The sequence below is a fragment of the Pundamilia nyererei genome, unplaced genomic scaffold (assembly GCF_000239375.1).
Source record: "Pundamilia nyererei isolate P.nyererei 1_Seehausen unplaced genomic scaffold, PunNye1.0 scaffold00374, whole genome shotgun sequence".
Lineage (NCBI taxonomy): Eukaryota > Metazoa > Chordata > Actinopteri > Cichliformes > Cichlidae > Pundamilia > Pundamilia nyererei.
The window spans coordinates 211,320-222,909 of NW_005187775.1; the positions used below are offsets into that span (position 1 = coordinate 211,320).

Genomic DNA, 11,590 nt, shown 5'->3' on the forward strand with positions numbered 1-11,590 from the left:
GGAATTAGAATGTACAGAACGGAATTAGAATGAACAGAACAGAATTTGAATGAAAACAATGGAAGTTTAAACTCTGTTGTAAAAATGAAAAAAACTGGTTGATGAGTTCACAGGTAAGGTAAGGAAAAGCTGGTTACGTTAAGAAATTTGATTGGGCAATCCAGTGCCAATAATGAAATAACATGACTGTAATCATTCAAGCTAACCTGCAGCCTGTGTTACTACAATTTCTTGCTATCATAATGCTGTCATACATGTTATCCACGGTCTTCTTTTAGTGCAAGGCTTCTCTGGTGATCTAATTTGTTTTAAAGAAGTCCTTAACACCCTGTGGTTGTAATTAACTAGAATTCCTCATGCATCCACATTTTAATTTATGTCTGTGTAAATTATGTTTGTCACTGGTCCTGCTGACTGCAGCAAATGCCATCTCACTGTGAAATTCATTCCTGGGGTGTTATGTATGAAGTTATTAGCTCTCTGCCTCAGACTGTGTCTAACTCTCGGCTCCATTCAGTGTTTTCTTTCCTGTACCTGTAACTGTCTCCTTGTTGTCTCCCTCTCTAATGAATCCTTAATGACTCTCTCTGCTTCTGCTTTAGGGGCGAGAGAGAAGTGAAATGTAATTCTACCTGTCAGGGTGAAAAGCCCATGTTAAATGTTTAATGCTTAGTGGTCAGGCTAACATGGGCAGCTGAGTCAGGAAGCAGCAGGCCCACTCATCTCAGCAGCTACAGGCTAATAGGCCGTTAAGCTGATTATGTGTTGAAGGACTTCAGACAGAAAATGTTGCTTAAATATCATTTGGGTGGATTTTGTGGTGTGAAAATGAAAAACTTGAGGAAAGATGATATAGGGTGAAACATCTAAATGTCTACTGGAAGGATTTTCTGAAGATTTTGTAAACTCATTCACGGATTTCTCCAACGTTATTTGTGATTTAGACTGAAACATCTGCTGCTTACGGTGGCCCTGAGAGGTCAAACGGACTGCAATAAGAAAAATGCTGCAAAAGCACACAAAACACAATGGAAATAGGAAAAACAAAAACAGAAATGGGGAAAAAAAACACAAGATAAGTGTTTCTGGGGAGACAATAACCCGACGGACCAGTTGCAGGAACCCAAAACATGGTAGGCGTGTTTTATCATGATTCATATAATACTGATGACGCACTTACCTCTCATCTTTGCTTTCCTCACAAAACTGATAGATCCTCCACTTCTTTTAAGTGTCTCCCAGTGCAATTATAGGCATATTTTTGGTTCCTGCAACTAGTCCGTGGGGTTATTGTTTCCCCAGAAACACTTCCCTTGTGTTTTTTTTCTATTTCCGTTGTCGTTTTACCCTTTTTTGTTGTGTTTTGTGTGCTTTTGGAGCATTTTTCTTATTGCTGGTGTTTTCTTAAGTTGCACTCCGTTTGGCCTCTCAGGGCCACCGTAGATGCTGGATTGACTTCCATACACTGCATTTTGCTACAGATATTTAGAATTTTTATATATTTGGTGTTTAATTACATATTTATCTGTTAAAATGTATCTAAAATGCAACCTGATAGATCTGCCGTAGTTTTTTTAACATTGTTTATTATTTATGGCATGTGACATGGGTAATTATCGAATAATTACCTAATGGAAAGGTCAGCATGCTGTTAACATCCCTGCTTTAAGTTCTCAGATACATAGATCTTTACCTTACAATGGAAAAAAATGCCTTTAGATGAATGTTATTGTAAATCCACACATGTACAGTCTTCATAAAGAGGTTCAATGTTTAATGTTGCCGTTGTTTTCCTTCCTGTAGGAGGAGAAGGAGCAGCTCATTGAGTATCGGAGTACAGTAGCTAGCCTGGTGGGCCGGGCCAAGACGGTGGTGCAGCTGCGCCCCCGCAGTGCAGAGAGCACTCTGGGAACTACAACACCCATCAAAGCCATCTGTGACTACAAGCAGATCGAGGTACGGCACCCAGAGCAGTATCATTACACCTCATGAACATGTGGGCATGTCCCTCAAATCTGTGACTTTGTTTAAGAAAAAAGTGCATATTTAGCACCGACTCACCTCTGACCTCACCTCTCGATTGTTTCGCTCCTCACCACCAACTAGCCCCCCCCCCGCCCTGCACTTCCCCACAAAGTCCTTACTCAGCTACTGTTTTCTGCTCGTGAAATTTAGATTGATGTAAACATCTACATGAACAGTTTCCTCCATAACGATGAATATCGCACAGCAGTGGATTTCTTCTTTTTCTTTTCTTTTTTAAAACCAGCATGTTGAAATTTGGAAACTGAATGGACATAATTAACCAGAACTTATGACCTTTGCCTTTGTCCTCCTCAGAAAACACTCTGACTGAGTCTTTAAGAAAGATAACTCAGGCATTATGAGATTCACTCTCAGATTCAGCTGTGATGACCTCTGGGAATCTAAAAGCTAATCAATTATACATCTGTCCCATCCTCTTTGCACCCTGAGAGCTTGGCACGGACATACAGCTGCCCCCAGCGCTGCTATATTTAGTCTACTATGTGTTAGATTGCCCAGGGTGGTTTGCTCCCTGAAGCATACCAGATGTGAGGTCTTGTTTCCAGGTAAAGGATGAAGGTGGTTTGGTCCTCCACCCCATCACTGATCTAAAGCAACGTGACGAAACCTCGCACACAGCTGACAGTTATAAAAAAACATCTGGACAAACGTGCACATGAACCAAAAGTAATCTTTCTCTCCTTCACTTTCCTGTGTCTTCTCCTTTCTTTCCATACCCTCATGTACCTTTTTTTGGCCTCTCCCCTCTCACTCCCTCCTCTTCCTCCTCCTCATTCTCTTCCCTCCCTTCCCCCTCGTCTGTCGGCTGGGCTGGCAAGACAAACGTTCAGGTATAGCTGCCTATATTCTCCCTCTCTCACCTCAGATTTGACACTGCACACACTGTACTGCCCCCAGGTGCCGCTTTCTTATCAGCTGATTTCAGGTTGTATAATTGGTAATAAACTTTGTGCCTGCACTCTCAGACTTCTTGGAATAAATTAGATGAAATTACCCATGAAATGGTTCAGAGTACCTTTTACTGGATTTCCTCCCTGGAACAAAAATCTGAAAGCTTATTGTGTTATGTTTTTACAGGAAAATATAATTTAGTGGTGTTTTCCAAATCAAATCAGCCAATTATGTTTATTTAAGTGTTTTATTATAATGTCCAAGTGACACGTCACTCTTTCTATATGTGCATATGTTTATGGTGTTCTCATAGCCAGAATCAGGTGATAGGATAATCTCACAAAAGTTGATTATGGCAACAATCTGTAAATCAGTAACCAAGTACTAACTTAGCCTCTGGGAATTACTGCAAATGATTCGGTGTTTCCGGTATAGCCAGCTGCTACCCGGGCCAAGACTTCCTGTTCTGTGTACAGGTTATTGTGTCTGAATGCACATGGTTTTTAATAGGCTGCCAAAATGCTGGATGCATTGTTGTCAGACAATAGCCAGTGGTTTGGAGATTGTCTTTTGGAAAATGCGTCACTCTTTTGCATAGATGTTTATCTTTATGCAGTAAAATCCAGCTCAGATATGATTGATACAAACAGAAAAAAAAAAAAATTCTGCAGATTTCATATATTTATGCAGAATCAGTTTAGTTTCGTATGTTTAGTCACAGATTTGTGTCAGACTGAGATCAGTTGATAAGAGCAGGTGGTAATCGCTGAACTGAACTGAATTTAACCCGTCTGTGCCCCACAGGCTCATTCAGTCAGTCAGAAAATAACATTTCCGTTTCAATATATCTTCATGTATTAAGTGTTTGTGCACAGCTTTGCATTATGGTTGTATGTGTGTGTGTGCAGGGAAGGGGTGAGAGAGGGTGGCGGGTGGGGATGGCTGTGCAGCCCTAACGCTGAAATTTAAAGCCAAACTCGTTTGTCTTCTGTTTATATCCTCTGCTGGGTTTCCTGCAGATAACGTGTCACTAATGTTTATTTCCTCGTTAAATTATTCAAACCCAGCTCAGGTTTTAGGAAGTTTCGCTTTGAGTTTGGAATATATTTGCTGCTTTCACAATAAAAGCCTTTACTGGTGCAAAGCAGCTTTCACACCACATGGCATTGTCCTCGCTCAGCTTCTCTAATATCACGTCATGTTAGGGCTCCTGCTAATTTCATGAAGTCCATGAATTTTTGCATTTTGTGTTGCATTATGAGGTTTTTTTGCTGTTTGCTTTTGATTTACGCGTTTTTCCCCCTTTTTTCCTCCTCCCTTGCTTTCTTCTGGGCATTTCTCCTTCCATTCTTTCTCCATCATCTTTTGCAACTCCCTCGCTTTGTGAACCTTTCTCTTAATATTCTCTCTTGCTGTCAACCCTGTTCTCTACATCATTTCCAACATCATTTTCATAACCTCCATTTCCGCTCTCATCTGTCCTTCCCTGCGCCTCGCCTCATACTCTCAGATCACGATAGGCCGAGGAGAGGAGTGTGTGCTGCAGGACAACTCTCAGAGGACCAAGTGGAAAGTGATCAGTCCGACGGGGAACGAAGCCATGGTCCCCTCGGTGTGTTTCACCGTCCCGCCTCCAAACCAGGAGGCCATCGACACAGCCAGCAGGTGAGCCACCTACTGGAAACGTGCATTGGTGTTGTGAATGTATTAAACATTTCTTCTGGATAGCACTGTCCTGATTATTTACTTTTTTATAGTTGATTTTCTTTAAGTCTTTAATGCACAAAAGCCACAATTTTCCACAATACGTAGCGTAGCGAGGCCGTAGACTTCAGGAAGCACTACAGAGTAGGAAAGTTCGGCCTTCACATCAGTCCAAAATCCTAAGAAACTGTTTCCTAGAGATTATCTGACTGTTGAGCTTGAGTTTGGTTTATAAAATGACGTCCTTTTAATCTGAATCTATTTTGTTTAGTCTTTTAGAGACTAATGTTCATGTTCCTTGTGTTTTGTCTACAGAGCTGAGCAGCTGTACCAGAAGGTCATGTCCCTGTGGCATCAGCTCCATGTGAACATGAAGAGTGTGGTATCGTGGCACTACCTGCTCAAAGACATCAAGACTGTATCTGGGTGGAACTTGGACACGGTGAGATCCTCTCCATGCGTTTAAATGTGACGGCTATGAATTTGGATTTTATTCTCTCGCCGTGATGATTTCAATTTGTGGTTCTTTTCTTCTCTTCCGTTATATTTATCTTCTCCCTCCTTGTCTCAACTTTCAGGTTCAGAGTCAGTCTCCATCAGAGCGGGAGCACGTCCTCAATCACCTGGAGTCCCAGATGGCCGACTTTCTGTCAGACAGCAAAGAGAGCTCGCTGTTCACGCCGGCCGAAAGACGAGAGCTCGAGAAGGACGTTCAGCAGGCCCAGCAACACTGCCAGGACCTGCTGCTCAACATGGAGACCGGTGAGTGAAGATGGACGACCTCACACACGGATACATTTAGTTAATCTCTTGCTGACCTCTGACCAGTCAAACTGATGCAAATAATAGCTCTGCGTGTCTCAAAATGACAGTCTTAATCTGTTAATGAAAATAATCCACCTCGTTCCTCATCTTTTATTTTTCTCCAGTGGAGAAGGATGAGTCAGTCTCTCGGTCGTACCTGTCAGAGCTGCAGAACATCACCCTTTGTATTAACGAGGCTGAGCAGAGACTGATGAGAAGTATTGAGACTCCGCCTCCCATCCTGTTGTCAGGTGATGGTGCTGACAACACGGTCCAGATTAGAGAGCAGGAGGTGAGTTTGAGCTCCATCTGCTGCTTGCACACAGTTATTACCCATGTTATAAAGAACTGAGGGTTTTTTGCAGTATATTGTTGTCATCGTCTGTAAAGCCAGAGGAAGAAGCGCTCGTCCATTGATAGATTTGTTTTTGGATTAACCAAGAAATATCACAGCAAATACTCATCATACAAGTCAGCATTTTTGGTGAGCAGCTAACAAGACAGATCTTAACAGACTTCAGTTAGTCCAGAATAAGGCGGCCAAAAATATATATATTTATAATAAATATATATAATATATATATTTAAAGCATCTTTTAAGCGAAATAAATTGCCTTATGCATTTAGAGAATTGGCTTCTATTCATAATTTCAAAAAACACTTAAAAGTCTATTTAGGCAGCTTTTAATTACTGTAAATATTGTAAGAGGGCAATAATGGAAATTTGTGTATTTTGTCTCAATGTTATTGATATTTATGTTTATATTTTCACAATAGTAAAACCTGACTGTGGATGTAAGACGCTATTTTGCATCCACTTTATTGAGTAATATTTTATTTGAGCAAACATTTAGCAACCACTGTTGTGGAAGCTATTGGGGTTCCTTATAAATAAGCAAATAAGCGATGATGATGATTACAACTGGTATTGAGTAGTATGGCTTAAGAAGTGTGGAAGTTTCGAAACATTTACCACAGAGGAAGCTATTTTGATGAAGCAAAGCAGTGTTTATTAAAATTTTAAAGATTGTCACCATGTAGTTTAAAAATAAAGATGGTTCCAAAAAACCATTAAAAACATACTTTTTATGCAGAAGCTGCGGTCTGAGCTGGACAGCCTGCGCTCCAGTTTGGGTGACGTGTCTCATCGCTGCGTTAAGTTCTTCGAGGAGAAGCCGACCTCGTCCAGCGTTCCTGTCCTCCGGTCGGAGCTCAATCACGCTGTGGAGAAGATGGACAAACTGCACAACCTCTCAGCTGTCTACCTTGAAAAGTTAGTTAGATTTTTAGAAGTCACGTGAAACTTCTCTGTTCTTTTTGTTTCCCCAGATGATACGATTTGTTGTTTTTTTACATCTTTAGGTTAAAAACAGTGGATGTCCTGATCCGTAGCCTGGATGAAGCAGAGAGCCAAGTCAGGAAGTACGAGAACAGACTAAGTGAGGAAGACATTGTTCCTGCTGACACAACAGCCATTCAGAACCTCAGAGATCAACTGGGGGTAAGCCTCACCATCACATAAAGTCCTCTCATGTCTCTATAAAGATGAACCTCTGACCCTCTAACCTCTAACTTTCAGAAGTGGCAGGCTGAGCTTGGTGAGCAGGAAGGCGTATTCCAGTCTCTGCAGATGGAGGTACATCAGGCCAAAGAGGCGGGGTCTAAGCTCAACAGGCTCCACCCGGACCGCAGCCCTGAGCTCGAGCGCTACCAGGACAAAGCCAATCAGATAACAGAAAGATGGAGTGGAATCAAAAGACAGATGGAGACACGGTGAGTGAAGATGCCTAAAAAGAAAAGGAGGAGCACGATTCACGTGTGTTGTGACAAACGATGTAACGATCTGCTTAGAAAAACTAACTGGATGCTGAACTTATCAGGACGTTAGTGTGGAAAAGGATCTGAAGGTAGTTTTCTTTTTTTCTGCAGACGAGCGGATCTTGAAGCTCTGGGCTCCTCCCTGCAGCAGTACAGAGACGGCCACTCCGCTTTGATCAAGTGGATCGAAGAGACGACGGAGAGACAAGAAAACACACAGCCGGGACAGATGGACAGCAAAGCGCTGTCGGAACAACTGGCCCAGCAGACTGTTAGTGCCGCTGAATCCTCTGACTTACAACATGTGTCCAGATGAGAAAAACGACTTGAGCCTAAACATTTATAAATTCTGATTGTTTTCCTTTCCAGGCCTTGGTAGCTGAGATCGAACAGAATCAGACCAAACTAGACGAGTGCCAGACTCATTCCAAACAATACTGTGCCTCAGTGAAGGTGAGAAACCGTGACAGACGTGTCTCGGAGTGAAGGTACGCAGGAAACTTGATTCCTCTCGTGCTTTTATCTTGTAGGATTATGAACTACAGCTGATGACATTCAGAGCCTTTGTAGAGTCGATGCACAAATCACCTGTCAAGAGGAGAAGGATGCACTCTTCCTCTGACGCTATCACTCAGGAGGTAATTGGATAACTGTTTACCATCGTGATCATTGCAGGAGCTTTATTGTTTTAAGTAAATAAAGTTTGTGTGTTTTGTATTTGTCTGAATCTAATATCCCGCAGTTAGTGATGTTTGTTTGGGGTTTTTATTATCTCTTCAGTTCATGGACTTGCGCACACGCTACACAGCCTTAGTGACCTTAACAACCCAGCATGTGAAGTACATCAGCGATGCTCTGAGAAGACTGGAGGAGGAGGAGGTGACACTTTGATTCTCTTTCAGTGACTTTCTTGCTTTACACAGCGGTCATCTATTATTAACTGTTTAATTTACTTAGACACTACTTGTGGTTGCTGTAGCTCACTGAATCGAAGAGTTGCTATTATAACTTCTGTTCCCTGAGTGGATGAAGCTCCTATGCTTTTGAGTATTGCCACCAGACTAGCAGAGATCTGGCTATCAAATCTGACCTCTCGGCAGGCAACGCAGAGAAGCAACACCTGCAACATAACAACAGAAAGTGAGAAAATTTTAACTGGGAAGTGTAGAGTTAATTGTTTTGTCCAGGACGTACTGGTCTATCAGAACTGGGCAGAAATGCTTGAAAGCTGGAAAAGCAGCTAGCAGCTCCAAATAATTGATGTGCAGCTGGCACTGCAGTCCAAACCGCTCGCAATGCATCCCCATACTGGGTGTCTAGAGTTAACATGCAAGGTGCAGTTATCAGAAGCCTCCGGAGGAGGTGACGCGACACCACAGGCAGAGAGTACAGTGTCAAAACCTGTATAAGAACTGAGGGATGTTTGTGATGAGAAGGGTGTATGTCTGCAGGTGGTGCCTGTGATATGTCATCACAGGTCATCTGCCTGAAACGTGTGAATAGAGGCGTCTTTGTTCAGGAGACACAAAGGTGTGATATCTCATACTGTATGTGCTGCACAGGTGAATTGACAAAAAAGGGATCTTATGTGAAATCTACTGTTTAGTGTCATAAATTTTTGCTTTCTTGCCTCTATCTGTGCAGAAAGAGGTGGAGGAGGAGAAACAGGCCAGGGTGGGGCAGGTTTCAGACCTTCTGGGCTGGGTCAAAGGCCTCCAGGGACGCGCTGGTGGCCCCAACGCCGAGTCTTCTCTGGCTGCTCAACAGGTACTGTTTATACATATGCAATGAATGCAAAGGAGACTGTTATGTTGGTACCTCGTTTAGTGGTACATGAAGGTTGTTATGTTGTCAAATAGATTCTTCATCTGTTTTTTTCTGCAGGCCATCAATGAACAGCTAGCAGCCAAGAAAGATCAGGTGGCTGAAGCTATAAGGAGCACACAGGTCTTCCTTCTGTCGAAACAGGCCAGCAAGTAAGTTAACATGCATGGACTCCTCACAGAGAGCAATGATTTTTAAACTGTCCTCCCAGCCAGCAGTGCACGCACCACAGGGGCCACTTCTGTAGCAACCAGCGGGTAAATAGAAGTTAGGATTAGATGATGATAACTGCCAACTTCAAACAATCACATTATAAATTTTATGTCAAAGCCACTGTAAAGCATCTTTCCAACACACATGCAGACTAATGTTAAACACCTAACTACACCTGTTAACCTTGTCCCTTTTTTCTTCTGTAGGTTGTCCCCAGAGGAGCGGGCACACGTGGAGGCTCAGCTGGACGAGCTGAAGACCACCTACAACCAGCTGTGCGACAGCTCCACCCAACAGCTGCAGCAGCTGGAGCAGCAACTGGCCAAAGAGGAGGAAAGAAAGGTAGATCGGTTTGGCTGGGGTGGGCCGAGCGGGGAGAAGGGTGTCTGCAGATTTATGGCAAACATGTATTCTGCTTATGCAAGCTTAAACAAAAATAACCACAAAGGTACTTTTATAAAATGTTCCTTGAGTCTGAATATCTTTGCGAGCGAAGCGTGAGTTTATATGTGGGCCAGCAAATTATCATCTATGTTGTTCAGCATGTTGTGTGTTCACCGATTTGCATTTCTGAAAAACATCACCAGTGTTGACGAATGTCACTCATTGACTTGGTTTGGTTTAACAAACACCGACGGATCCTGTTCAGATGTGTATTCAGATCCTCTGTAATAACCATTTCTACCAGGATGACCATCTTTTTGGTCATCACTGGAGAAATAAGGGTTGCTAAAATAATTTATACATCTAGAATACACTGCAGTGTTTTGTTTTTGGTATAAGAAACCTCTGCAGCTCATTAATCAATATATGGGTGTTAAAGGGAAATGTCAAAAGGACAGGAAACAACTGGAATACACCGTCTGAACTGGGCCTCAGCATGGAGTGATCCACTCTCACATTATCATATAAAAGCCTGCATTCATGTCATTAACTATCACCAACCCTGATTTTTATCATCCTCATTGTCACCGTCATCATCATTATCATCAGAAAATACATCTGCTGAGCTGCTAACATGGTTAATACACGGCCTTAGTGGTGCCGCACTAGATCAGAGCTTCCCAGGTGACGCTAGTGAGGGGAAAGCTGTAGAGCTTTGCTTTTCATTCTTAGAAACTGTCAAAATAAAGGTACATCCACATTTTTATGTCATCCCAGCATCGAAAAAGTAAAATGTTACTTTTCTTTATACGGTGGTGAAATGCCACTGCATAAAGTCAGCATTGCTTTTTAGCATTTTTCTGCATACGTTTACCCCATGTAGATGTACAGTCATCCAAGGGGAATCACACATTCCCAGCCCTCGCACTCTCATACAAGTGTTCCTCCCCTTCATTTGAAATACATTACATCATCCCTGGACGTGTGAGAGAATTTCAGGTTTGAAGCTCTCATTTATGACACTTCCTAGTTTTTAACAGTTGCACTCATAGTTGATTTTTGTGGAAATGTTTTATGGTTTTACTAAAAATGCTCAGTAAAAGGTAAAGCAGAACTTTTCAAGAAGTCACTTTTGTATTTTAGAGTGTAAGTGCACCAAAGGCCAGCTATGCAAAAACAAAACAAAAACAACGTCACCATTTGAGCATGTTGTGTCCAGATCACAAGAGTGTGTGTGAGAGAGAATGACGTTTTTGTGTTTGTTCTAATGCATACTATTAATGTGTGAAACTTTTAAACCAGCATTTTGCTTGAAAATCACTAACAGCTGCCAACGGAGAGTTGTGGACATCCAAGGATCAGAAAACAAAGCAAAACAGGACTTTGATAAACATCATTAGTCTATTTTGTGATTGCAGGTTAGAGCAGCTGCATGGTTAGTTTTAGTGCCATCCAGTCTCTTGGAAATGTATTATGTAATGTGTGATGCAGTTAAAGATACAAATCTGCAATAATAATCATAATCTGTGCAAATCAGCAGGTAAACTTACTATCAGAAATGTGGAAATACTGATAAATATTTGTTATTTATCACTATTTGCCACATATTTGCCCCACCCCCGATCAGCTTTCACTGAGCAGTCATGGTTTAGTATAGTTTCAGTTTGTACCTTACTCAGTTTAACATTAGATCAGTTTGAGGTTTTGACGTCAAAGCAGTGTTAGGAGTCTGAATGAAGAGTGGCATGCAGAACGCTAACAACCAGCTTCTCACCTGTCGCGCCTCGCTCTGCCGAGCCATAAACTGGCCCATTAGTGTGTGCACAGCAGGACGGGCCCAAACGGTAAGTAGCGCTCGCTTTCTCTCTTACCGTTGCCTTTAAGTTTTTCTCGTGTGGTTTTTCTT

The 11,590-nt window shown here is 42.2% G+C and overlaps 1 protein-coding gene across 1 annotated transcript in view; it reads left to right on the forward strand.

The window, feature by feature from the left end:
- macf1a (microtubule actin crosslinking factor 1a) overlaps positions 1-11,590 on the forward strand; it is a 229,969-nt gene that overhangs the window by 137,445 nt on the left and 80,934 nt on the right. The window contains exons 22-36 of the mRNA XM_013915833.1: positions 1,804-1,956; positions 4,448-4,602; positions 4,957-5,083; positions 5,220-5,403; positions 5,571-5,737; positions 6,540-6,718; positions 6,808-6,946; positions 7,025-7,218; positions 7,375-7,534; positions 7,633-7,716; positions 7,794-7,901; positions 8,044-8,142; positions 8,908-9,030; positions 9,148-9,239; positions 9,507-9,642. Of these exons, the coding sequence (XP_013771287.1) occupies positions 1,804-1,956; positions 4,448-4,602; positions 4,957-5,083; positions 5,220-5,403; positions 5,571-5,737; positions 6,540-6,718; positions 6,808-6,946; positions 7,025-7,218; positions 7,375-7,534; positions 7,633-7,716; positions 7,794-7,901; positions 8,044-8,142; positions 8,908-9,030; positions 9,148-9,239; positions 9,507-9,642 (2,100 nt within the window). The remainder of the gene's footprint in view (positions 1-1,803; positions 1,957-4,447; positions 4,603-4,956; positions 5,084-5,219; positions 5,404-5,570; positions 5,738-6,539; positions 6,719-6,807; positions 6,947-7,024; positions 7,219-7,374; positions 7,535-7,632; positions 7,717-7,793; positions 7,902-8,043; positions 8,143-8,907; positions 9,031-9,147; positions 9,240-9,506; positions 9,643-11,590) is intronic.